At 33.2% G+C, this 27,957-nt stretch overlaps 5 protein-coding genes across 8 annotated transcripts; 2 read left to right on the top strand and 3 right to left on the bottom strand.

The window, feature by feature from the left end:
- Nucleotides 1-206: 206 nt before the first annotated feature.
- On the bottom strand, nucleotides 207-4,976 carry dre4 (SPT16 homolog, facilitates chromatin remodeling subunit dre4). 2 transcript variants are annotated; one of them, XM_069048063.1, is made up of 3 exons: nucleotides 3,089-4,976; nucleotides 1,389-1,993; nucleotides 207-1,333 (listed from the first exon to the last, which is right to left on the bottom strand). In XM_069048063.1, the coding sequence occupies exons 1-3, from the start codon at nucleotides 4,839-4,841 to the stop codon at nucleotides 338-340; spliced, it is 3,354 nt and encodes a 1,117-aa protein (XP_068904164.1). In that variant the 5' UTR covers nucleotides 4,842-4,976; the 3' UTR covers nucleotides 207-337. The 2 variants fall into 2 exon arrangements, with proteins under 2 accessions (XP_068904164.1, XP_068904163.1); XM_069048062.1 differs by having other exon boundaries at nucleotides 1,389-1,996; nucleotides 3,089-4,975.
- A 207-nt stretch (nucleotides 4,977-5,183) lies between these two features.
- On the top strand, nucleotides 5,184-7,057 carry rho-7 (rhomboid family intramembrane serine protease rho-7). 2 transcript variants are annotated; one of them, XM_069048065.1, is made up of 8 exons: nucleotides 5,184-5,367; nucleotides 5,418-5,521; nucleotides 5,697-5,803; nucleotides 5,854-6,112; nucleotides 6,166-6,290; nucleotides 6,345-6,446; nucleotides 6,500-6,597; nucleotides 6,655-7,057. In XM_069048065.1, exons 1-8 carry the CDS (start codon nucleotides 5,330-5,332, stop codon nucleotides 6,743-6,745), a joined length of 924 nt encoding a protein of 307 aa, XP_068904166.1. In that variant the 5' UTR covers nucleotides 5,184-5,329; the 3' UTR covers nucleotides 6,746-7,057. The 2 variants fall into 2 exon arrangements, with proteins under 2 accessions (XP_068904166.1, XP_068904165.1); XM_069048064.1 differs by having other exon boundaries at nucleotides 5,185-5,367; nucleotides 5,418-5,622; nucleotides 5,675-5,803.
- On the bottom strand, nucleotides 6,743-8,041 carry LOC138131202 (S-formylglutathione hydrolase). Its single transcript, XM_069048068.1, has 4 exons — nucleotides 7,885-8,041; nucleotides 7,378-7,827; nucleotides 7,099-7,321; nucleotides 6,743-7,047 (listed from the first exon to the last, which is right to left on the bottom strand). Exons 2-4 carry the CDS (start codon nucleotides 7,824-7,826, stop codon nucleotides 6,865-6,867), a joined length of 855 nt encoding a protein of 284 aa, XP_068904169.1. The 5' UTR covers nucleotide 7,827; nucleotides 7,885-8,041; the 3' UTR covers nucleotides 6,743-6,864.
- A 205-nt stretch (nucleotides 8,042-8,246) lies between these two features.
- Nucleotides 8,247-10,625, top strand: eIF2A (eukaryotic translation initiation factor 2A). Its single transcript, XM_069048074.1, has 9 exons — nucleotides 8,247-8,459; nucleotides 8,509-8,653; nucleotides 8,705-8,923; nucleotides 8,983-9,186; nucleotides 9,240-9,697; nucleotides 9,749-9,933; nucleotides 9,984-10,155; nucleotides 10,212-10,393; nucleotides 10,452-10,625. The coding sequence occupies exons 1-9, from the start codon at nucleotides 8,435-8,437 to the stop codon at nucleotides 10,575-10,577; spliced, it is 1,716 nt and encodes a 571-aa protein (XP_068904175.1). The 5' UTR covers nucleotides 8,247-8,434; the 3' UTR covers nucleotides 10,578-10,625.
- A 170-nt stretch (nucleotides 10,626-10,795) lies between these two features.
- On the bottom strand, nucleotides 10,796-27,821 carry LOC138131209 (uncharacterized). 2 transcript variants are annotated; one of them, XM_069048077.1, is made up of 6 exons: nucleotides 27,664-27,821; nucleotides 12,777-13,016; nucleotides 12,390-12,643; nucleotides 12,170-12,323; nucleotides 11,518-11,654; nucleotides 10,796-11,467 (listed from the first exon to the last, which is right to left on the bottom strand). In XM_069048077.1, the coding sequence occupies exons 2-6, from the start codon at nucleotides 13,000-13,002 to the stop codon at nucleotides 11,312-11,314; spliced, it is 927 nt and encodes a 308-aa protein (XP_068904178.1). In that variant the 5' UTR covers nucleotides 13,003-13,016; nucleotides 27,664-27,821; the 3' UTR covers nucleotides 10,796-11,311. The 2 variants fall into 2 exon arrangements, with proteins under 2 accessions (XP_068904178.1, XP_068904177.1); XM_069048076.1 differs by lacking the exon at nucleotides 27,664-27,821 and adding an exon at nucleotides 21,883-22,103.
- Between the last annotated feature and the right edge of the window lie 136 nt (nucleotides 27,822-27,957).

A 27,957-nucleotide genomic window follows, 5' to 3' on the forward strand; every position in this document is an offset into this window, starting at 1 on the left:
TGCTACTTCCATTACGATTTTTCGTTAAAAAGTCAACGTTCATAATCAACATGTAAAAAAATTATAAATTCTCATTTACAAGTTACCCTGTGTTTGCACACCAGTTACTTGATCTTGATTTATTTTAAAGAAAATGCATTAATTTGGACGAATGGCCTAAATCGATTTGTTTTAATTTTGAGCAAACTTTGAAATGAAACAAACTCTATATCAAAATGTTTAATCTGTACATTCAGCGGAAAGGAATCAACCTTGTGAACTTAACACAGAAATTTATAAACACAAAAGGATTGTAACGTGAACTGAAATAACTTATAAAACGGAGAAAAATTAAAAATTACTTCCTTGACTTCTTAGACTTATGTTTGTCACTGCTCTCATCTCGACTGCGTTTTTTAGATAATGAAGAGTGGGAGTTTCTATGTCTGTCTCTATCTTTTGAAGGGGAAGGTTTCGACTTGGAACTGCTTGAAGATTTGCGCCTGTCTTTATCATTGTCTCGACTGCTATTGTGTCTAGAACTTGACGAATGTTTGCTACTTGAGGAATGATGGTTGTTAGAATGTTTACTGGGGGAGCTTTTGTGGTTACTTTTAATGGACGAATGTTTATTTGGCTTGCTCGACTTTTGATGAGGAACCTTTTTCCTGTCGAAACTATCGTCGAAGTTACGTTCTCGATCTTCCTCCGCAGCTTCACGTTCCAAGTCCGACCAATCTTTCCCCGATTCTTCATCAGTTCCCAGTTCATCTTCGGCAGACCCAGTTTCATCAGTTTCGTCTGTATCTCCTTCTGAATATTCAGAATCTTCTTCACTTTCCTCAGAAGCGCTTTCAACATCCGTTGGCTCGTAAGCTTCGTCCTCGTCTTCCGATTCCTCTTCTTGAGCATGCTCTTCTTCGTCTGATTCCGGATCGAGGAAAGTCCAACCACCACTCTCGAAAAATCCATCCGGATCGTCCGTTATAGTTTTCATGATCTTCACCCAATTCAATGACTGAACGCCTTCTGAATACCGTATGTCACATGAATTGAGCCATTCTTTAACGTGATCCAACATATTCATCGGAATGGCATTCACCATTGCCGTTTTTCTATGGTAATCTTTGAAAACGAAAACCATGTCAAAATTTTTCAGATGAAATTGAACTCTTTCAAAGTGGACTAGTTCAACATCTTCGAGTGTAATAACAAATGGAGGCCACTCTGTCAGGTTCACGAGGCAACCGGACGTTGGCTGAAGTAATACTGTTGAACGGAAGGGGGCGCCCGGGAAACCCAGTTCACGGAACGGCGTGTCAAATTCTATCTCTTGCTTTGTCATAGCTTCCACCTAAAACAGTGAAACATTAAAAACAGAAAAAAAAAAAAACAAAAATTTGTAATACCTTTTCACAAAAACTCTTGAAAGCCGTTTTCAATTTATGTCTCAACTCTCTTTCAGATTGTTCCGCGGCCAGGTCATCCCGATCGTGCATGTGTTGATGTTTTCCTAAATCGGTAGTAATTTCACCGACTTCTGTATAAAACTGAACATCCACGTGTTTCTTTTTCCCAAACATTATAGCATGTTTTAGGTGAAAATGTAGAAGTATAATCATCTCGCCGTCGCACGGTTGGAAGAATGCATTCTTTATGTTGTTGTACAAAATATCGACTTTATCTCCTCTTACTGAGGTGTAGCGGAAACCATTATTGTGTGCTTCCAACGCCCCTGTCATACGTTTGGTCACGATATTTGGCCGAATGTAAAGATCTTTCAACTTTGGATTGCCTTTATTTTGTGACAAAACCAATGTGTCTTGTTTGACAAGATCTTCCTTCTCGCGTTCTTCAGCTTCACGGGTTTTAAATTTCCTCTGCACTTCTTTTATAAGTCGAAAGGCTGTGTTTAAGTTGGACGATGGAGGAGAAATTTCTCCCGGCTCTTTGGTGTTTATACTACGGTAAGTAACTTCTTTCGCAAAAGTAGCTTCAGGTTGTTGGTAATTGCCTCCTGAAAATTGCCCCTATTTAACATCTAAATAAAACAACATTTACGAACATACTAGTTTTACGAAAAAATAACATTCAACTGGTTCAATTTAGTTTTTTGCATATCGTAATGAAAGTGGCATTTTTTACACGAAAAATCGTAGTGAAAGTAGTACTTTTTTGCATCATTTTTTCTATCTCCTTGGATATGCAAAAAAATAGTGTGTACAACACGTTATGAAAGTCATACTTTTTTCATGAATTTGCAGTTTGATTAACGAGGGTGTAGCCCGAGTTAATCAAGCAAATATGCAAGTGAGAAATTTGGTCTAAAAGCATTTATGAAAAATTACAAAAAAAATAATAGGTAAGTATGCCTTGACAATCATCTCCAAGGAGATGGAATAAAATGATCCAAAAAGTACTACTTTCACTACGATTTTTCGTGTAAAAAAGTGCCACTTTCATTACGATATGCAAAAAATAACTATTGCATAATATTTTTTTCGTGATGGGCAATTCTTTAGCACGAAAAAAAAAACAATAAAGTACTCATTTTATTTCCGTATTTCTACGCTAATCGCTTTGGCAACAAAAAAAGTAAAATCTGGATGAAGTGGTAATATCTTGTTTTTGTAAATAATCTTACAAAGACAAGAAATCCAGTGTTACGAATCTGAATAGAATATGTTCCAATTGCTACCTATTACACAACATTAAACAAGTAAACACCGTTGGCATAATGGAAGGGTATTTATTTTTTTAACGTTGGACACATTGTTTGATTTTCGTCATTAAAGTGCCTCACCTATCAAAATGAACATAACAATGCACTAGACACTGACGCTATTTATAACCTCAAACTCAGAAAACTTGACAGTTTTACTACCAAATTAAATGCAAATTTTCCATGGCCTCCCATTATGCCAAAACAACGTGAATTCATTTTAGTCTAGTCAATTCAAATTACATTAGTTACTAAAAAGAAAAAACAACCAAATTTTAAATATCTAGTTAGGATTTACGTAAAACATATCACCATATACGAGTTCAAGTAATTAGTATAAAATTGATCTTTATGATAAATATTACGCGAGTATGAAAAAACCATTACCATCAGTCCGTCCCATTGTCGATCCGGGATGGAAAAAATTGATACGAAGGTAGGTGTAATCGCCTTCCACAGACTGTGAGATGTTTTTAATAGTAGAAATATGAAATGGTACTGGAATACCGTAAATTGGTAATATTACAGTTTCATATTTCTGATCAACATAGAGTTTTAATTCTTTCACTTCAGGCACACGGGGCATTTGATTGACGTTTTTATATGAAACTGTACTTTTTCTAACTTTTTCCACGTCTTTAGATCCAGACTGTTTCGCTAGACGTTCTTTTGCTTTGTCATTAAGCTGAGAAGCCAATTCTTTTTGATGCTCTTTTCTCTTTTCCTCTGAGGTGTGTTCCGTCCGCAGTTTTGATTCCAAAACTGCGGTACGCTTACCCCTACCGAGAATTTCTGGTTTTGGAGCATTCTCCTTTTCATCATCATTATCTTCATCATCTGATTCATCTTTAAGAAATATACCGATATTTTTAATTTTCTTCTTGGATATAGTTAAAACTGTTGCCGGTTGACCTTCATTAACCATGACTGTGTCACCAATAAACAGAGCATAAGTTTTTCCTTCTTTATCTGAAGCATCTTTATTTTGTAAATTACTGAATCCCATGTTGACATTAAAAACCATTCCCTTCTTAGCGGGCAGTGTCGTTTTTGGTCCGATAATTAATGAGCTCTCTTTAAATTCTATTCCCATGGCAAAACCGAAATTCTTTGTCAAATTATCTGCCAAGCTTGGTTTTTCTTTTTTCACATAATTATATCCTGCTTCATACACTTCAGACAGTTTGGTACCTGCTTGTAACTTTTTCAATACTTCTTCCTCAAGATTCACAAGGAAATTATAATTATTTTGTACTTCTTCCACTGGATTTACAAGCAACGTACGTACTATATTAGAACAATAAGATTTATAACGGGCACCCAGTGAACAAATAACTGCTCCAAAGTGTAAAGTGTTCTTGTCACTGACAACACTAAATTTTAAATTGTAATTGCCCCCTGACTGAATAATGGCAGGATAGCACATATCAACCTGAGTAACATCAACACCAGAAACATACTTTTTGTCAGTAATTGCCGATTCCACGCCCTCGGCTAATTTACTATGTTTAACTTTCCTCTCAGAATCAATGATCTCCATTATTTGATCTTTAAGATATTTGGTAAATACATCAACACTTACCATACAGGCTTTTTTAATTGTAATAATTTCAGAATCTTCTTTAGGCGACATTAAATAAGCAATGGCAGCGCTTATGTCTGTAGTTTGAAAGTTCACTTTACCTAACGCTGCGCGCCAAGAATCCATGAAGGCGCCAGGGTAGTTGTCTTTAGAGAAGACACCAATTGTTTTACCATTTTTACTTTCTTTGATGGCATCAATAAGAACTTTAAAATTCGCCTCATCACTATCAGTGCGATCTCTTACGTGCAAAGATAGCTGTATAGCGTTCTCATCTTTGGTTTCGGCTTGTCTCAGAAAATCAATTTTCTTCTTACTTGCTAGAAAATACGCCTTTCTCTCAGTCAAAACCATAATCGTGTCGGTAAGTTCATAACCCAAAAGCCATGTCTGCAGTGCACCTGATTTACTGTAAACGACTTCTTCGTCAATACCAACGGCGGTAACCAAAGCATCCATCTTAGAAAAACCATTTTCACTCTCCGATTTTTGCCAAGCACTGTACAATTTCTTCAACCGTCGATGAAAAGTGTCTTTTTCTAAATTTATATTTGCCATTATTGATTATTATATCTGATTTTTACACATTTAACATCACAATCGGCACGGCGGCGTTTCATCAAGAAGAGGCGCCAGTTCGAGGATATTTTGCGCACTTCGCGCAAACAAATAGCGGTAACTGTCAAAAACACAAACGCCATGACACTACCAATGTAAAATTCAAAAATTTACTAAAATAAATTTTTTGGAATTGAATAATTATATTTATATCAACAACTAAAATATAACAAACAATACTTAATATAAGTTTACTTATAATGAGCTCATCGAAAATTTATTGAAAGGCTTCATTATCTGAACAAATTTGTACTTGAAGAATATTGTTCAAGCCGAATACCAACATTACCAACTTCGTAAAATTATAAAGTACCCAAAGATTAAAATAAATACACATTAAAAGTTTATCTTGACAAAACAAATTTCATAAAATTAGGTTTTTTGTGAAAATTCATGGTAAATCGGTAAAAAGTAAAAAAAAACTTGTAATGGCATTAAGTCGTATGTTCAGGTTAAACGAACTGTGGTAAGATGTAACCTAACTTTTTACTTAACGCGTGACCCATAAATTTTCAGTCACTCAAAAAACATAATTTTCCTTAAGAATTCAGTATGTGAAGTAAAGCCACCCAATAGTGTGCGTACCTTTCGACGAGGTCGTGACCAAAACCAGCCTAAAGGTAATCTGAATAGTATAGAAACTCCTTTTCAAGATATCAATCTTGAAACCTCCCATTTAAACCCAAGCAACTTGCTGAAACCTTTGGGATTTACTATTGGGGTAACATGTAGTACTTAATGTATGAAGGAAATTATACACAATTTAATTTTAGTTTAGTGCTGCTTGCTTTGTAGGCGCAGCTATTTGGGAGTATGAAACAATGAGAGCACATGCCATAAAAATGTTAAAAAAGCCAGTGAGATTATTTAAACGTCAAACAGAAGAATTCCATTACAGATCAGTAAGTAAGTAATGTAATAGGTGTAATAAATGTGATGTCATATTTTTTAGAATACATTACTTAAACAAATAGAAGAAAAATGGCATGGTTTAACACCAGGTGAAAAAGTGTTTGTGCCAATTTGTGCATTGAATGTATTAGTTTTTGGTGCATGGAGAATACAAAGACTACAACCCTTTATGCTCAGGTACTTTTGCTCAAATCCAGGAAGCAAAAGTGTTTGTCTACCTATGATTTTATCAACTTTCTCACATTACTCAGGTTTCCACCTTTTAGCTAACATGTATGTACTTCATAGTTTCAGTACAGGTAAGCAGGGAATTTATGTCTCAAATAAAAGTTACAACTGAATGGTTTTAAAGGTGCAGTTCATAGTCTTGGCAAAGAACAATTTCTAGGTCTTTACTTAGGTGCTGGTGTTATTTCAAGTTTTACCAGTTATGTTTACAAAGTAGTCACAAAACAGCCAGGACTTTCTTTGGGAGCAGTTAATTCAATTATATTCTGTTATAAAACTAGAATCTCAAATATATTTTTTTAGTCTGGGGCCATTATGGCAATTCTGGGTTATGTCTGTACTCAATACCCAGATACAAAACTAGGAATTATTTTGCTTCCAATTTTTACTTTCTCAGCAGGAGCAGTAAGTGTTGTTTAACATTACTGTTAGCCTTAAAAAATATTTTATTCTTACAGGCAATTAAAGTAATTGTAGGTATTGACACAGCAGGAGTATTATTAGGATGGAAATTTTTTGATCATGCTGCACATTTAGGAGGAGCAGCATGTGGAATGTAAGGGAAATGTTTTTTATAATTGCCAAAGGAAGCATTTGCAAATGACATTTTTAGCATGTGGGCACTGTGGGGGAATCAACAAATTTGGGCCAAAAGAGAACCTATACTGCATTATTGGCATGAATTGAGAGGATCTATAAAATAAATTGACAGATATTTATTATTTACATTAACATTTGTAAGATGTACATAAGAATTTAATAATTATTTATTAAAAACTTATGTTTTATTTCATCATCAAAAGGCAACATTCCCATATTCAACTTACTTTTGTAAGTGTTGAACATGATAACTAATGTGCTCATCAATAAAACTGGCAATATAAAAGTAGCTATGGTTGTAACCCTCTCTTTTCTTGTAAATTACTGGCATGTGGTGTGTTTTACAAGCTTCAATTAAGTTTTCAGGCAACAATTGTTTGGCATGCAAGAAATTATCTTCTGAACCCTAAAAAATATATCTTACAATTTATAATTTATCCTAATCTAGCCTAGTCACCTGATCAATAAAAAGTTCTAGTGGAGGTCCATTATAAGTTTTAATTAATTCTGTAGCATCCCAGTTGGCCCATTCACCTGATTCTTTGGGTCCTAGATACCCAGTAAAGGCTTTAATTCCCCAAGGGCACTCACTAGGGTTGCAAATAGGGGCAAAGGCAGATACTGATTTATACAATCCTGGATTCTTTAATGCACAAATTAGAGCACCATGACCTCCCATACTAAATATATTATCAAAATTATGATTAGTCTTAAAACAAAATTTTAAATTACATGCCTATGACCCATTATTGATTGTTTCCCTGTCAATATTGGGAAATTGTCATGAATTATTTGAATCAGTTCAGATGTGATATAACTGTACATTTTATAGTTATTTTTCCAAGGTGCTTGTATAGCATCTACATAAAATCCAGCACCAACTCCAAAATCCCATGAATCTGAGTCACCAGCAATGTTTAGATTTCTTGGTGATGTATCTGGATTTACAATGATGACACCATGTTCAGCTGCATATTTTTGTGCACCTGATTTTTCAATAAAATTGGCCTCTGAACAAGTGAGCCCTGACAGCCAATAAATCACTGGTAATTTTTTTTCTTCTGCTTGAGGTGGTAAATAAACACCAAATTTGCTAACACAACCAAGAAATTTTGACTCATGAGAGAAGACCTTGTGGAAACCTCCAAATATTTTGTTGGATGAAATCTCAGTTAAAGCGCTCATCCTAAAATATGGTATTGGCGATCAACAAATTATGAAAGATTGGTGTAATTTATCTTACGTTCAAGACCTTTAACACCTTTAAATAATTAAACCTGGAAAAAATATTCTTGGAAAAAAAATATGGACGACAGCGTAAATTTAACACTGATTATTGATGATAAAAAGTACGAATCGGACAAAAACAAATTAACTGTCAAATATGTCAAAATTTTTGTTTTTTTTAGGCCAAATGGCGATAGTAGATCATTTGTGCATAACAATTTTATAAAAAATTAGGAGTAATATTTATTACCAAAATTTGTTATTAAAAAATATTCCGATTAAATATAGTTCTAAAAAGTTTTTTTTTAATACCTATTCTAGACTATTGTCCATTCTATCCTTTATCCTATCCATCCTGAAAGTATATACGAACTACTATATCAGTGACGTCACTCATTGTGACGATTTGCGTTATAATACAAATTGTTTCATTTTTGGGCTTTTAGCGACTTAGTTAAAAAAATAAATAATGGACAGACCGACCATGTGGTTTAATGTTCCCTTATGATATCAGATTTTTTGATTCGTAAAATGTATTGTTAGCACGTGATTTTCCTAACCTTACAATGACATCCATAATACCGTTCGCAGGTATTGTATCCATCTTAATTAGACAAGTGTTAAATAACAATTATTGTAGCTCGTAGTTCAGCGGGTATTACACTTACCGCTGGCCCGCCTGTTTTTGAAAATCTTGAAACTATCAAATCTCTTCAGAGCAAGACATGTCGAACCATGCTTTTCAGCCCAGATGGGAATTACTTTGCCTTTGTGGATGGTTCTGTGTAAACACTCAGAATATGTAGGTTTTTACATATTAAGAATTTTATTTTCAGTTTAAAAATTATGCAGACAGATAATTGGAATGATGTTGCTATAATTGAGAACACAAAAGCTTATCACTTAGCATTTTCTCCCAAAAGCACATTTTTAATCAGTTGGGAACAATTTATTGTGACAAAAGAAGATCCTCAAGGAAAACCTAATTTGCATATATACAAAAGTGTAAATGGTGAACTTGTGAAAAGTTTTGTTCATAAAAAACAAGGAAATTGGTAAATACTTTGGAAAACTGTAATATTTAAATGTTTTAAAATTCACTGTTGAATATTAGGGAGCCTCAGTGGAGTGCTGATGAAAAGTTATTCAGCAAAATTGTGAACACAGATGTTGTTTTTTATGAAGATTTAAATTTTGACAGAATTGTGGCCAGAATAGATTGTTACAAAATAGTAGCATACAGTTTACCACCAAATGTGGGAACTTATTTTGTTCTATGTCATATACCTGGAGTTTCAGGTCAGCCATCATTTGGAAAGTGATTATAGCATCTAATTTTGTTGTACTTGAAATAACTTAATTTGTTTTAAGATTGTTTAAGTATCCAAACTTTGAAGCCCAGCAGTCAATAGCAAGTAAGAGCTTTTTCCAAGCTGACAAAGTAGAATTTTATTGGAATTCTAAAGGAAACAATGCCCTCTTACTCACAACAACTGAGGTTGATAAAACTGGTGGTTCTTATTATGGTAAACAAGGTTTACATTTTATGAGTTTAAATGGGCAGACAGCCATGGTTACAATGAGCAAGGAAGGGCCAATCTACAGTGTTGCTTGGTCACCAAAAAATCATGAATTTTGTGTAATATATGGATTTGTGCCAGCAAAGGCTACAATTTTTAATTTGAAATGTGAACCTATTTTTGAATTTGGTACAGGCTCTCGAAACTCTATTTATTATAATCCACAAGGTAACTTGGTGTTACTTGGAGGTTTTGGAAATTTGAGAGGACATGTGGAAATATGGGATGCCATGAATAAGAAATTAATAGGTTTTTATTTTGAAGTCATTTGTTTTATTTTTATAATAATATGGTCTGCAGGGAGTTGTGATGCAGCAGATTCAACACTTTTAGAATGGGCCCCTGATGGAATACATTTCCTAACAGCAACAACAGCTCCTAGATTACGAATTGGCAATGGATATAAAATATGGCATTATTCAGGAGTACTTCTGCATGAAAAAATGATGGTTCAACAAGAGGAGCTGTATGATGTTTGTTGGAAGGTTGTCTTAATCTTAAAAGAAAACGCAGTTTTCATTTTTGTAATTTGCAGAAGTATCCTAAATATGCTTTCAAGGATCCTGCAATAAGTTCAGAGAAAATACAAGGAATAGCTTCAAGTCAACCAGTCGCGTCTAAACAAGCATATCGCCCTCCCTCTGCTCGTAACCGTCCATCAGTTAATTTCACTTTAGATGATGATCAGGAACGGTCCCACAAGCCTGGTAGCAAAAAACAATCCCTACAATATCCTCAGTGTGATGAATATACTTTAATGCAGGTTCAGATAGTCAGTCTAAAGCATCATTAAAACAAAAGAAAAAACGTGAGGCCAAAAAAGCAAAAAAACTTGAAGAGGGTGATGACAGCAAAGAAATCTCTGGTCCAACTGTCGTCAGTGCGGTGCAAATTAATTTAACAGGTGATCCAGAAAAGGATAAAAAACTGAAAAACATAAAAAAGGTAAAAAAACGGACAACTAATAGAAATGTTGGCTTTTTCATTTCTTTTTTATTTGAAGAAGTTGGATGCAATTGAAAAACTGAAAGAACAACAAACTCAGGGGAAAGCATTGGAAGTCAATCAGATCGCAAAAATCAAAGGCGAAGCAGATTTAATAAAAGAATTAGAACATTTGCAAATGTAAATGTCATTAAAGGTAAAAAAAAAGCAAGTAGACGCAGTCTTAAAATAAGCGGTTGGTTTTACTGTGCCACGTCTATTCACACCTTTATATGCCTTTTTTTTTCATCATAGTGTTTAAAATTGTGCAAGTTGATGTTTTTGTTCCCTTTTTAATATGCGGTAAAAAACTAACTGCCACGAGTTATTCAGACTAATTTTCAATAAAATATTTAAAAAAAATTGTATAGAGTAATTTATTCAGACAACTGTAAGTACAACAAAAATTGAAAAATAATTTTATGTACAAAATCAATTAGCTTCATCTAATGTAATGGTAATTATTTTAAAACTTTTTTTGGCGATATACAGTGATTCATAATTCGCCATTACTAACCACGTGTTACGTGCCCTGTACGTAAGGTAGCCATTATATAAATATGAGTGCTGAATAATATAATACGATCTGTATTAAAAACAGCACAAGACACATTCTATCTATACATTCAGAGAATTGCATAATTACCAGTCTTACGGGATTACATTATATTTGAATGAGAAAAAAAGTCCTACACAAATTTCAAATTTATCACAGAAAAATACTTGTTAATCCTCAAATCTTAGACCTAAAAATTATTTGTCATTCGACATAGTCTTAAATTGCAACAACGATATGTTTTATATCATCGATCGTGGTATTTTGACTAACATTGTAAAAATATTTCCAAAATATATAATTTCGTTATTTAAAAAATGCTTTTACAAAGCTGTGCGTTCATCATAGACAATAACAGCCTCGTTGTCGACTAGAGAATCTGTATCTTTGTGAAGAAATTGACTCCTCGATTTGCTTAGTGCTATTATCGCAGCTTCGTCGTTGCGCATGCGGTTTTTTCGTTTTTTACTAAAGTTGACCTGTAAAAAATGTGTCAAAGAATAATCTTACACATGTGGATTAAACGTACTTTTGCATATAAGTCGTTTAAGTCGTCTTCTGTTGACAATGGTCTAGGCTTGGATCTGACCCAAGCTGGTAAACTTCTAGTTTTTAAGGTTGGTTCGTTTGAATTTTGCTCTTCTTTGGTACCCACTTCATCTAAAACTAATGATAAAAATTGAAATAAAATAAGTAGGTACGTTAATTGGTATGGTCTATTTCAGCTATATTTTTTTTAAGACAGTGAAATTAAATATCTGTCTAAAATACAGCAAATTACTTATTCCAGCGTGTTTATGTTAACGCATTCTAACCGTAAAAACTTAATTACTATTTTTTTATTGATCAATCGCAGTTTATAATAAAATATGCAAAATGCAGCACCAATAATAATTGAAACTTTTTTGACTTTGTTTTCTTTATGCCATGTTCATACAGAATATTAACGAGTTGTTTTTTTTAGTTCATTTGTTAAAATTCTTAACCTCGTAATAAATTAAAAAAAAAACTAAGACAACAGACTGATAATTTTTTCCAACTTTACCCAAAGAACAGTCACAAATGTGAAAATTTCACGATTCTAGTTTTATTGAAATTATTATAGTCTGCGTTTGGGAATAGCGCTTACGAAAAAACACATCTTTCTACTGAGAAATTATTTTTTTAAATATAAAACCTACTACTGCTAGAAGCGTATTGTACACTCTGCGGCGAAAACTCTGAAATTTCAGGCATCGGTGATTTGGGTACGATTTCTCCATTCATGGTAACAGAAGGCCCTAGTTGAACTGGCTGACTAACGGGTCTCTGCCTTCTCGTTGTGTTTGGCTGCCCCTAAACATTAACACAACATTGTTAAAAACACATCTAAGCACTCATTTACTTCACTTAATAACTCACTTGCGAAGACGGGCCCGGATGACTGCTGCTCCTGGGTACCGGGCAAACCCCTGGACACTGGGTGCACTGCGGGCCCCCTATCATCCTATTAGTATACCACGGGTTCCCCGGCACAGGTGCCACCAATCTGTTGCTGTAGCCCCACCCACAACTTTTATTCTGTTCAGCGTAAACGGCAGTTTGACTTGGGTACGCTGGTGATACTATAGGAGGCACTTGGGTACCACTCGAAGTTCCGTCCACTTTTCGAAGACCTGAGGCAAATTACGACGGGAAATTAGTGAATTTCCATGCATTACCGTTTTAGCCGTTTCCCGGATATAACGTTCGATGGGCAATTGGAGTTTTAATTTCCTATTTTGCCGGACGCATTCGTCGATTACTTACAATAGTGTTTATCCCGTCGAGGCATGATGCAACAGCGATAAAGGAGAAAGGCGCACAGAAAACAGACAACCAATGCGGCTCCGCAAAAAACTGCCGCCAAAACGGGAAGACGCTCTGCTGAAATTCTCCAGCCTCTGGAAGAGGCGGTCGGCTCAGGCCACATGCTTGCCGTCAGCGTGACCCACTGCTGCTGCAGCACGCGGCCGCGAGGGTCACTTTCCACCATATAACCTTCATCTCCTGCAACAAGAAAATTACAAATTTATTATCTAGCCACTTTTAATAATTTTCTTTAAACCTGTGGCAGTATCAATTCAAACTAACTTAAAAACATGAAATAAAAAAGATCATTTTAAATTAAAACAAAAATGATATCAATATCTTTTCTAAGCCGATATGCAATTAATATACTACAATGTTTAAAGAGACTCGTTGTACTACTTTCAAAAAAGTCAATGATAATTCAACTTTCTAAATACATATTAAAAAGCTAATTCTAGTTGTTACTCCACAAGTTCACTATCTTAACATCATTAATACAAATTCGCCACAAATAAAAAAAAAATACAAGCGTCCATATCTCAGTACCTTGGCATTTGAAAAATTGACGCTGTTATAGTGTTATAACACAAGGTATTCCAACTCAAGGTCTTTCAAATAAAATAGAAAACTGATGACAGGAAAGAATGAAATAAGGTGGAAAATATCAAATATTTACATGAGATAACAAAGCACGCAAGGGTAAACATGGAATTCGTATCTACCCCAAAGTGAATTTTCAAACTCTCATAAAATTCTACACTTACTAGTTTAGTTATAGATACAAATCGATTTCCTGATTTTTCAATTAAACTTGGTTCCTGTTTACAAATAGTGAAACAAAAAAAAAACACGCAAACCACCACGTTTATTCGATAAAAATAAATATTTCAGTAGTTTGTTTTTAACTCGTTTCATTCAATTTTCTCGCTTTGTAATCGGAAAACTAGGCAACGAATCGCGTTCACAAAATCGTAAATAGATTAATTGAATCAATACGTGCTATCTCCAAACCATCATTTTTCACATTTCTTGGGTAACGAGTTAGTTACGATGTCGTGCGGTGAATGTGAACACGTTTCTTTTACCATCTACCACAAATTTAAATTTTAATTAATTCAGACAGTTTTTTTTTTCGTCTTGAACTGTGGGAAAAGTTTTCTGCTAGGTACGTTGAATTCCCAATGTTCGTATAAAGGGTAGCGATGTAAAAATAGAATTTTGTCTCACTGATGATGGCAACTCGAACGTAATTTCATGGATGTTGTTATAACGTTTTTACAGTGCAACAAAATTGTGTTCCAGTTTATTTCAGATGACTACAACAAATAAAACGTGAAACTTCCACGCTACATCAATTTTCTCCGAAATTATCACAAATAAAGCTACATCATGTGCTTCTACCTGAAAGCATTAAAGTAGAAGTACTGTTAGTTTCATAAAATGTAAACAATGTGGTAGAACATTTTGAAAACGACATACCAATAATAATTGGCCGTTCAGAATTTATTTGTGTTAACTATATCATTTGTTATTTATATCAAAAATTGAGATTAAAATATTATATCTAAAAGTATTAAAAAAATCGTTTTATTGCCAGGAAATCGGTAGCAAAAGTAATATTTCTAATTTTGATCAAATGACAATTACGTGTTATGTGAAGCGGATATCGTTAGCAAAAACTGCAGGTCTTACTAGCAATAAGAATGTTTGAGATAAATCAGGTCAAAGAATCCTTGGTTCCATTTGTAGATTTTGAATAACTGTCAAGCCCGGCGCCAAGAAATTTTATTTACATAACTTATGTAATTAATTAGCGAAAAATTCGATGAGCCATATTCGGTGTGGTTAAGAAAGAAAAAATTGGTTACACAAATCAGAAAAAAAAATATGAAGAGAATATGTGATATGCTATCAGAACAACGTCTTCAATATTCCAGCAGATATCAATTGATAACAGAAAGCATAACAATGAAACAGTTGTCATTTCATGGCAAAAGATAATGTTTTCATGTGTTCCATTGCAGAGTATATAGCTCGAGACCAAATTGAAAATAATTGAGGAAAAAAGTGAAATATCAACACATCATGTTCGTTTATCCTTTCAACATGATGGTCGATTTTCAAGCGGCGCGAAAGCTCTGTCGACGGAAAATATGAAAATATAAATCCTCGTTAAAGTGCTTGTGTGGTTCCGTTCCATAATTCAGAATGACCGTAATATCAATACCCTTCAATATGTTCTTCGTGTTGTTAAAATTATCCTCGATACCAACAGCTCGACGAACTGAGGAAATTTACGAGTTTTCCGAGAGTCATTTTACAAAATGACGGGACAAATGTACGTAACGTGGAACCTTTCCCATATTTTAGAATAAAACTGAGATATACGATACGAACTCGGGACGTATTTGCGTACTAGAAAGACCTAGCCTGAAAAAGTCACATAAATCCCTGGGTAGTTCACTTAAAAATCTGTCGACCTAAAATAGATTTTACTGGATGTGGGTTACTTTCAGAGAAAGTTATTTTTTAACGTAGCTGGAGGAAAACCATGATTCTAATGGAGATCTGGCGTTTTCGGTAAATATTTATGCAAAATTTCAGCGAAATTACAGATTTCACACAACATATGAATACGGGTGATGTACATCGACCGCCAAACCTTGGCACGAATCACTGTTTATTCCGTTTTACAACGACACATGAATTATTACCGCACTCCCCAGACATGGTTTCTGATGAGAGCTGCGTTGGAATATTACCAACATTTTCTTTATTTTGAACTAATTTAAACCAGTTTACATTAATCCGGAGTAACAAACTGTGCCATTTTCGTAGTGTAAAAGCGTAAATTCTTTAATAACCCTTTTGCGTGCATTCGCACACTTTATCAGCAAGCTATCAGAGTGTGAAATTTTTCGTTACATTAATTTGTTCTCTTGGGAAGTAGGTATTTGATTGTGAATTTGTAAATGGTTTAAAGAAGTCAAGTAAAAAAAATATATACTTAGAAGTTTAACCCATACCATTCCATAGCGTGTGCAGTCAGTTAATACCACGAATTCTGCTTTAAAACCACATTAAGTAAAAAACAACCAAAGCGATTTCAAGTGTTCTGTGGTATTATCAAAATGTTCAAATTCAATCCTCAATTAAATTTCATAGACTGTCTTGGAAGCAGACAGGTGAAAACAGTGAAGATAAATAGAGTTCGATAAGTGTTCACAAACTATTCTCATTTTGCACGTTCCCTGTTGCGAGTAAATTGGTGTACCTGCCTTACCAGTCTCAGGTCATGACTGACTTGTCTACTCCATAGAAAGTTAGAAACTGAAAAAAAATCAGAAATTTTTGTTACCACATGATCCACTTTATAGTTCTCACTACCCTGCAAAACAATTTAAATCTCAAAATTTTCGAGTCTGACAAAAGTACACCTTGCAATTAAAAATAAGGTGACGTGACTTTCGTCAGATCAGTTTCAAGTTCTCGTTTTTAAAGTTAATTTCTCGCTGACTTTGCAAAAGGCAAAACCATCATTTCTCTTGAGAATTGAATGTTTCTTTGTTTAATACAACTGTACAATATTATCACCAGAAGAGAACTATTAATTGAAACGAAACCCGATTTTTAGAAAATCGTGATACTGGTCTGGTAAATTTTGTTCATTGAAACTGGACACATTTTTCTTTTTCAGTCTTGACTAACCTTTAGTATAATTTGATTTTTCTATGGCTAATATAAACCTAACATATTGTCGTGGAACAACCTGCTTCAAAGACCATTACATAAAAGTGTTACAAAACCCATTATTTTTAATCATTGCACTTAATTTGTAGAAAATACGTGGCAGAGATCGAAGAAAGTGTGCAATTCACCAGTCATGATTTGTCAAAGTTTTCCTTCGGACCCCTAACAAAGTTTATTTCGTTTTCCCATCACGGTTTTGTTGACAACAAAGGTCTCTCTAGGGTCCAACTACAACCGGAGTTACGGTAGTTGTTAATCGAGTTTAATAATTTTTGGTTAAGACAGAATGTCCTTAATTACAGAAGTTAGCAATGAAATGTATTTTATTAAAATTAATTTTACCCGGCGCTTATAGCTTGAAGTGCTATTTAACAAAATGATACTTGAACAAATCAGGGAATCCAAAGAACGACAGTTTGAAAGGAATTCGTCCTAAAATATTATAAAATAAATTAAATCCTAACCTTGCAACTCACTGTAATTCAAAAATTATTTAAATGCACATAAAAGGGAATAGAGGATTGAAAATTGATGCGACAAATCCAAAGATGGAGTTCCAGATCCAAAGGATTTAGTCAGACAATGCAGGGAATCTATAACAATAATTTAATAGGAAAACATACGAAACTGAAATGAGAATCTGAAAATACACTGCCACAGCTTGAAAGGAACATTATTCTCGATGATACTATCAGAATCCCTCGTCCATTTATACGACATTCTTTAAAATTTATTTAACAATATAAAGGTAATATTGAAGTCAAAGAAGCTACCTTTAGCTAATACAGTCCATTAAACTATCGTTTACGGTAATGGGGCCTCACAGTACAAAATTTAAATAAGAATTATCCATGATTTCCAAAGTTTCCTTATAAAGTATCGGAAAATAAGTTTGAGGGTAAAAATCTGACACTTCTACCCATCAAAGTTTAAAAGCTTTATCTAGGCCACACCGCGTGTCCTTTAGCGATTTTAGACTCTGTCAAGTGTATTAATGTGTCATGGTTGTGAAAAGGAGTTTTCCTAAGATGTCTTATGTTTACTCTTGGCGTAACACAAGACTTCTTCCAGGAAAACCTTAAATTTTTATTATGTGATCACCAGTATTTTACAACATGAAAAACAAAATATTTTTTACTTATAATGTGATAACCGCATGTTATAAATGTTTAAAGAGCACTAGTGGTTAGATAGAGCTTTGTTGTAACGCTTTCTTGGTTCACTTTATACAAGTTTTATTAAAGAATGGTGAAATCAATATCAGGGTCTGAAAATTTATGAAAAGAACAACACGTTTAAAATCGAAACTACATAATAGTGTTATAATACATATAATATAGGTACAGGCTGTGCCAGAACTGCCTTCCCAGAGAAAAAAGGGAGTAGTTATGTAAATGTGATAATCTGAATTTTAACGAAAAAAAGTCCTACCTCGAACGATAATCGAGAAAAGACATCCTAAACTTGACCAATCTCAGATGAGCACTATCAAGGTTTTTTTTTGCGTTGCCGGGATTTCTAATTTCGAATTTTGATGTGATATCAATAAAAATAAAATATTAAATTTGAATTCCAGAAGCTATGCAACAATGGAATAATTAACAAAAATAAAAATTAAATTAAAAATTAAAAAATCGTTCGTTTGGTTTTATGAATGAAAAATCGACGCGTGCCTCTGCACTTCAAAATTTAAATTTTAAAATTTGTGCTGTTGACGTCATTAATATTAATCATATACATACAATACTTCATCATTTATTTTAGCTTCACAGTGTGGAATTTTTGTAATAAGAATACTGAGACAACAATAATTAATTATTTTTGCAAATGTTCATTGAATACGAAACGGTATGCTTTGATAATATACCACAATTGTTCTATATGACAGGGGCGGAAATTCCTCGAACCGATTCTCTTCTCACTAGACAATAATTCCCACCAAATAGGTCTCATTACTTTGCTTCCCAACAATTCATAATGGTGGTTACGCCGTTACAAAGACTTATGCAAGTTCTTTGTTTCATAAAGCACCATGTGAAGAACGCAGAAAGGGCAGTTGTATTATTCCGAAAATAAATAAAACTTCATCAAAAGTATTCACAAAAGTTGTCAACGAACATTTTAATCCCCTTTGATTGCGGGATCGCTATGCTTGTATAAATCTTTCAAATAAATAAAAATAAAACAATCGATCCTTTTTTTGCTTACAGTTAGTAATCCGTGATAAAAGCCATGCTGTTTTATAATTCAATTAAAACTTCGTTACTCCAAATACTGGAACAGATGTTAGGGTATCCAGTACAGGTCTGTTTTCGTTTGGGACTAAAACGACGTTACCGTTAATTAAAAAAATAAATATTGATGCAAATTTTCCTTGGTTGGGTACATTTTATTGTTTTTTCTTTAAATTCCCACAAAAGAAGATTATAATGACATTATTTTAATAATTATGTAAAACGGACTTGTATAGGTAGCATATTCTGTAGTCTAGTAGCATCTGTATAAAAGAAACAATGGCTATTCAGATTCTGACAACGGTTAATTTGTTGATCTCACACATTATACACATAACAATTAATGAATTCAAAAATTCTAAAAAAAAAAAATACGTTACATTAATACACCGTTCCTTCAGTACCATTTAATCTCGCGGATAATGTATTGTTCTAACTCCGTGAAGATCCTAACAGGATAATGTTTTATGACTTACTCGCTCACTTCTGTCGTCTATAGTTCTGTGTAACTATCACATCAAGCAATAACAACTGCAATTTTATGACTGCTATAAAATACAACACATGATAATTTGTATCCCTCATTGATTACTAAAATTTTGGGTTCATTTTTACCAAACGTATTTTTATAAGAAACAGGTGGCTGGCAACTAATCACAAATAAAAAGGATCTTGGAATATCATTTAGCGTAAAGTAAAGTGAATAACCGAAGTGCTTAACCCATTTTCAGTTACAACCTTCTGAAGCTAAGCCTCTATAACATAGTTACGTACATAACTTGGTTTATTACTCCGTAAAAGTAACCGAAACTTGATTCTCCATAGTTAAATAGTCGTAACAACAAACAAGGGAATATGATAATTGAAAAATATCCACTGTATACCATAAATCAAAATGCATCGATCTCTGAGACTTGTTTTCACGCACTCTTTTTAACAGTCTTACTTGATTTCCTCAAAAGAAAATACCGCAGTCTCATTAATCTGTACATACAAACAACAGACATATTGTCTTAACAGTATAAATAAACATAACACATCCCTAAATCCCTAAATAATGCACCTTCAGGCAAATACGGTTCTTTTGGGACACCTGTATATTATACATAATAATTATGTATAAACAATTCGTACTCAAATTTGACAGGTACATTTTGTTTCGTGTTTAATAACAAGTTAAATATTTGAGCGATAGTTAGAATGATGTAGTACCAACAGAGTTATCTTCTGAGTCAGCTACACGCGTTTATATGATAAAGTGAAGTTAGTTACTAGTAACAAAAACATTATTTTACTTCTCACTAAGTCATTTCACACACCTTGAAGTAAATTTAATGTATTACATAAACTCAAGACTGCGCAATTAAAAAAAAAGTTGTACCCATTCATCTTAAATATGAATAATTTCATAAAATTAATGCCTTAAAAATGTGTTTCCTTATTTTTGTGCAACTTTATGGTTGTTCAAATATACCCAGCTCAGAAAAGTTTCTTTAAAAAGTAAAACTTAGTATTTCAGGAAATATTAAATGAGAGGAAAAGATAAAAATTGACAGTTTTAAATTTAACCTGACGTAAACTTCTTATTAGATGATGCCTACTTCACAAGACATAATTGTAGAATCAATCAACCTCTATACCGGCTGTTATGGAAGTCCATGTAGTAAATTGAATCACCAGCAGAACTCTTTAAAGTAAACATTTTTTACGCATTGATCTTTTTTTAATCGAATATATTTTTTAAAATTTTTCTAACCCCTAATTTGACATTTCGCTTATAGGATAATCATCAATTGAAACGAAAGAGTGAGTGAAAATGTTTTTGTGCAATAAATAAAAACTTCACAGTTACTTTATAGTTTTTACTGTTTTTCACTCGAGTAGGTATTTTAATGGATTTTTTTTTCGTGTTTCGTTGTCAATGAATGTGTAAACACATGAATTTTAGAGTTCAAATTATACCTATTTAATTTTCTTTTGAGGAATTTGGAGAAAAAATGGTGGATTTTTTTTTATTTTAACGAGCCCTATTGTGGTTAAATGTACGGAATGTACCTATTACGTAGACTTCCCTAAAACCCGATATGTATTTTACTATTTACTTTACAGCTATTTTAAAATGTAAAACTCAATAAACATTTATGTATTTGAACTGCTGAAATTATTTAAATAAGTTAAAAAAAAAACTTTCCGAAAAATTTTATTCTACATTATCAAATTTATAAAAATTATGCATTTTCGAGTCAAAACTATATATGTAATCAGAATCACGATCTTCTTTACACCCGACTAAAAACAATTATCATAGCTTGGAACCTACTTTCCCAAATTATGATCGAGATCATATTTTGCCATCAAACAGATCAATGTTTTCCAATTTTCATTCGAACAAATCCTACCTACCGTACACAATTCAAACACGTTTTTGTTTGCGTTTTAACATGAGGAAAACAATTCATAGAATACAAATACTCGTATGTATGTATTTTTATGTTCATTTAAAATATTTGAACGATCTCAATTATGGGACACCAAGGGATGTTAACACGGTTTCATGTGACTTTGTATTTCCACCATCAAAATTTAACTATACTCAAACCATTGTGTGGTTTGTATCCACAAAACGTACTTATTTTTAGCAGTTGTAGTTTAACTATTGCTCCCGCTCCAGACAATTATGACTGTCTCACCACATTGCTAAACTGGAGAAATTATATGACATGTATAATTAAAAACAAAAAAGCTCACACATAATAGCTCTTAATGCAGTTCTTCTACCTCTAACGATGGAAAATAAATAAATAACATAATAGGGTTGCACAGCTTTCGTCGACACAATGGTATCACTGGTACCCACCAATCAATAAAGATTATGCATTTTTCAGGTCAAACTGAATGCTGATATGTTTCTCGTATTTTCAATGACAAAATATTGCATTTAAATATTCATGCCTACAATCGGTAGAGCTGCCTCAACCTTACAAGTGACATTGAAGCTATAAATACTAATTACAACTTTAGTGCCCGATAACGATGTACACAAAGTACCAATGCTTTTTAAAAATAGTTGTAATTTTTACCTTGATATTTGTTTAAATCCACATAAGGGGAAGCCATGGGGTCAACATTTGAATCCATATTGACCAAATAAAAGTTTTTATGTTATTTTCAATTCACAAATTATTTACACTTTCAAATTACATAATATTGCCATTGTGTACTCGTGCAGTAAGCGATCTCGAAGCGCCACTTGTTTTTTAGCGCACTAGGCAGTAACCACCGCACGAGCGCCAAGTAACTGACGCTTCACGTGAGCGGCGCCAAGAGGATATAGCACTGCGTGGGGTGCCGCCGCGACAAAGTTGAATCAGAAGTGACGTCATTTTCGACCCTTATCGCCTACGTAAAGTCACTTCTGCAGGGTCTAAATTATATAACCAACGGGAACATCCCCGACTGAAATTATGCAAGAAATCAGAAAATCATACCACAACGTCAACGGGGGCCTAGTATCGGTCCCACCCGACCTGGACGCACGTTTCAATTTTTTTAATTTCGCCAGGAAAGAACGCTTGATTGACTATTATTTATATTTAATTTTCGTTCCACCGTAATCAAACTGTGCTGGGTGTAGACGTCACCAAGTTTGAAACTGGTTCTAATCAGGCAAGTTTCCGTCCCTGAAGGATGGTTTTTAATCAATCATTCAAGTTTCCAGTGTCGCTCCTGATTAATAAATGCAGAAAAAGAAAAGCCACTAACCTAGATAGAAAAATCGTTAACGATAGGTATACGTATTCGGTGGTTCGTGGCAAAGAATTAGGATTAGGTACTTTAAATCTAAATAAAAGGTAATAATGAAATGTACAACATGAGCGGAGCAGTCATGTTAAAAGAGGAACAATTCTTCAATTAAAAGGAAGAACTGTTCTCTGGTATAAAATATTCAACATCATGTTAGCGTTCGTTTTTATGAGATTCAATTAAATTTTATGGTTCTGGCAATTTTATTAAGGCAGGAACTTATAATTTATTTATTGGAATATATGTATAGAAGTCTCAGAAAAGAAAGGTCAAATTTAATTTTAGAGCAAAAACGAAGAATTTAAGGCACCGGAAGATCCTTTTGTTGTTGGTTCACAGGAACTTTACTGTAAAATCAATACAACAACAAAGATTTTTCACAATGGAAGTATATTATCTTTCAAATTCTTGTAAAACATTTATGCATCAAAGGACAAATTCAATCCTCAAGAAACTCCCATAAACAAAAATTCAAACCCCTAAATATTACATGCAGAAGGGGGATTAAGGATGACTCATCTAATTAAAGGGCATTATGATACAGTAGGGAACTATTTAAGTTGAAATCTAATCTGTAGAAGGTAAAATTCCGGAGTGAAAATTAATACATATGATAAAATAGGGTAGTTGTGTTAATCCGACAACTGTGGCTTCCTTCTGTTTGGTTTGGTTTAAGTAAACATACCTTTAAAACATTGTTGCATCTTGATTTTAAAATTAGCAAAAACTAAAGCAACAAAATGAATTCCAGGAAAACATTCCGTCACTGAAAACAATAGGTACTTCGTGTGATGTGCTATCATGTACGTACTTCATTTTACACTTCCGAAGGCGACATGCAAGTGACAAGTAAGGATTAGCTTCTCCCGATCTTCATCAAGTTATTTCGAGTATGACACAATATGTAGTCTGCATTAACTGGAGAGCAACTCCGACATTAAGGTGAAACAAACACATTTCTCCGACAATTTTTTACAACAAGAACAGTGTCGTTCGAAATTCAAATTTGATTGAACCACAATGAATTTTAACTTTGATTTTTTTGTAAATGAAGTTCGGCAGCCAAACACATAAAACTCCATTTTTGCTCCTAATACCATAATATGCTATGTTAAAAATTGGACAAGCATTTCACCAATGTAACAAACAATATAAAATTTAAATTTTCCCCATAACAGCACTAGTGACATCGACAATAAAAGAGTAACTTTCTCAAAATGTAATTATACCTACATGTTTGAACTGGGTCTTGTAATTAGACGTCATTTAATTAGATCGTTAATTATCCCTTAGTTACGAGATTAAAACAGTGACTACCGACTTAGCACCTTCTACGAATCTCCTGTTTGCTTAAATACATTGAATAAATTACACCACCTAAAGACATTTCATTTGCAAATTTGACTTTCACAACCATTTGTTCCAGAGTGCATTATCGACCACACAAAATTAAACCCTCAACTCGTACGGGCAGTCGTGTATTTGCACCCCTGCACACTCGTTCATCGTCCATAAAATTCCATCACACAACTCCAACCAGTTTTAATCTTGGAGGAGTTTTCCTGCTCGAGTATATAAACCAACAGTAATTGGCACACCCGCCTCTGTATATAGATTTGAGCGAAAGCGGGAGGTACCATTGTTTAATTAAATTGTAAACACACATATCGAAGCGAAACAGATACCAGACTACTAAAATGGCTGCGAATATTGGAAACTCAGCAATTCTAGTGAATGGTAATGCCTCCTATTGAATCTTGGTCTCATTATTGTCTTCATACATCACACTGTGCTTGCCTAGAATAGAACAGAGCCTCAATGTGGAATTAATATTCTCCACAAATACCGTATGAGCAAAATCATTGGAGATCACAGTGTAGTGAATTTCCGTCTTGTTCCAATTGCTGAATGCATAATAATGAACAACAACGGCGGTAATGTTCAAAGTACTTAGCCATTCTTAAAAAACGAACGAGTAGTATAAAATGTCTTGTAGATACTAGATATTCGGTCTAAAGTCAATTTATTACTTAAAGTAGCTTCAAGGCCGTTGTATACGTACGTTAAGTACTGATTTTGACCCTTTTTTTGTTGTATTAAATTACGCCAAAAATTCTCCGCTTGAATACAAGTATAAAACATGATGTAATAAATAATTACGAAAAAATGTAGCTGAATACAGCTGAAAGACGTCTTCGCGAAGGGGAAACTTTCACAGGCCGTTTCACTTTTGACTTCTTTTATTAATGTGATATTAATGACCTCTTTACCGAAAAAAGAAAAACGTAAAATGTCTTTTAGAATGCACGGAGCTATTTCAATAACACCATTGATATTCTGGTGGGCAATACTTTGCAATTCAATAGCCCCATGAATATTTGAGGCTGCAGTATTAGAATGGAGCGCGGATGGTTCAACCCCCAGAGTCTCTCAAAACCCTGGAATGATCAATGTTGTTTGCATGGCACAGAGATTCCCATTAAGAACTTGTTAACTAGGTAAACACTCGGTCGGATGGTTCGATTTGATTTTCAGTCTGCTTAAAATTAAAAAAAAAACTACAGATAGTTTCGAAACTAAAATGTAAATAAACCACGTATGACGCGCAGCGAAAATTGACATACCTATTTGTAAAACATACGTTTCTACAGATAATAATTTTAATTGGCAAAAAAGAATGTATAAGACGACATTCTCTTTAAAAACATTTTTGTTTTTGTTTGTGTTTCTGTGCGGAAAATATTAAGATCGTATTGGTATGCATTTATTTTACAGAATTTCATTTTTTTACTTTTAATAGTATAAAATAAAGATTACTTCTAGGCAAAATAATGATTTGGAATGTTACTTGATAATATTGCTATAAGTTAATTGAACTGAATACTAAATTTATTTTACTGATGTATTTCTAAAAATTCAGCATTACACAGTACCTTCGTTTCAGCAAATCACGTAAAATTTATACGATTCACTGTCAGAAACAGAATTACTAAAATCCTGATATTAATTTTCCTCTTCGCACGTATTCTTGCGTAAATTAAACGTTTAAAATATTGGAAACTTCCATCAACATAAAAAACTGGGAGTTTTAAAAGGGATGACAGAAATTATTACTAAATTTTGTCAATCATAATTAAATCCACATAATACCTAATAATAACCGGAATTTGATAATAGACAAATCAACTCTGAAAAAGTATTCGAATAATATAATAATTACAATAACCAAATATAACATAGGAAATAATATTATAACAACTGTGCGAATGCAAATATGTAACTAAAAAATTAAGTAAAAACGTTAACGAAATATTTTTAAACAAAGTCCGCAAGTCCATCAATTATTTCTACATCATACAAAACTGTTACGCAATTTAGTTTTATAATTATTGCCAAACTAATTGTTATTATGAATGTTCATATACAACATTGCTTGTGAAGAACTGTTGTTTAAATGTTACACTCAAGACAATCGACAGAATCGACTAATGGTATCTTAGCGCTGTACAAGCCTTTTTCTTATCAAAACCTTTTTCAAAAATCTTGTATAACTTATGAAAAATAACTACATATTATTATTTACTTATTGTACCTACTTACATTGATCGAAAAGTTGTTTGAATTATTTTTTAAACTAATTTACAAAATTACACAAACCATTCAAAAAAGATATTAAAAATGTTTTGACGTGTAAAGGAAGCATTTTTCATCCGAAAGTGATTTATTACATTTCACACGGCGGTTCCATAATAAGAATAAGCAAGCTTTTCACTCGTTCATAAATTTAATATGCAAAGTTCAGAACAGAAGTAATGTCTTTCATTCAATCCTAATTCAATGTACTGGGAGACATGTCATACTTCTACCATTTGCACCAACTGAAGAAATGCATATAATATGTAGGTAGTTGGGGTCAAATGTTAAAATAAAAATAAACAAATAGTGCAGTTGAAATAAAGGGTCTTTCGGGTATTTACATCATCATACTTACCTAAATGTTAAACAATCAGCATCTCTTTAAGTCTTTATACACTCTAAACCTAAACAATGTGAGTTTAATAGAAGTGTAAAATGCAATTTTGAAAACAAATCCTCTTAATATCGGGTGTTATGGAAGTCCACATAATAAATTTCATCACCAATAAAACTCTACAATAAATATTTTTTACATATTGATCTTTTTTTTAATCGAATATTTTTGTTTACATTTTTCTAACACTTCGCTCATGGGATAATCACCAATTGAAACGAAAGAGTGAGTGAAAGTGTTTTTGCGAGATAAAAACGTTTGGCTTTTTTGAAGAAAGAACGACCGTTGTTCAATTCTAACAGTTTTTACTGTTCATTAGAGTATTTTGATCGAGTAATTTTTTTTCGTGCTTCGTTATCAATGGATGTGTAAACACATGAGCGGGTATGAATTTTAGGGTTCAAATTATATTTAATTTTAACTCTGTTTTGAAGAATTTTGCGGAAAAAATTATAAATAAAAAAATGTTTATTTTAACGAGTCCTATTGGTGGTTAAATTTATTACGTGGACTTCCATAACACCCGGTATATTACTTACAGCCTTAACCAAACAAAAAAATAAAGTTTTTTGTTATTGTCAGAACGTCTTAAAGTGAAATTTTAATTTATCATTTATACCCGACGATGAATAATCACAAAACATGCATTGAATATTGAGTGAATAATTAATATTTATGTAGGTATGCACAATGTTAATACATATTTCATTGAACATTTACCTACTTATTAATTAATTATTAGGGTACAACAGACATCGATTTTTAAGTGGTAAAATTTACAAAACTAATTTAAGTACCTACCTACATACAATTACCTATGCAGTATGCTGTTAATTATTAAATGTGGAAGCAAACAAACAAAACAAAATATAATTATTAAATAATAATAAATACCGCGTAAGTGATTCAACTACAAATGTGCAGGCAGAGATTGTATTTTGTTAAATCAGTCCTAAAGTGTGCCAAATTTATTATCTCAACATATTTTCGAATTTTAAAAAATTTATGTACCTAAGTAGATACTTACATGGTGAGGTTCCATTACAGCTCGATATCATGCACGTCATGTAACACAAAGGAAATTAAGGGAAAATATAGGATGTTTTATGACCAACATTCACGAATCACGTACTGCAACACCAATAAAACACCTCAATCACAACAAACACAATCGAAAAGAATAGTTTAATGATCGCAGTCCTTAGGCAACCAATTATACAGCTACGCAAGCGCACAACCTATGTAGAAACTTGCGTTTATTCGCATTCAATCAAACATGATAATAATCGAATGTTGGGGATAATTTGAGTAGGTAAAGCAA

Source organism: Tenebrio molitor, chromosome 5 (genome assembly GCF_963966145.1).
Source record: "Tenebrio molitor chromosome 5, icTenMoli1.1, whole genome shotgun sequence".
Classification (NCBI taxonomy): Eukaryota; Metazoa; Arthropoda; class Insecta; order Coleoptera; family Tenebrionidae; genus Tenebrio; species Tenebrio molitor.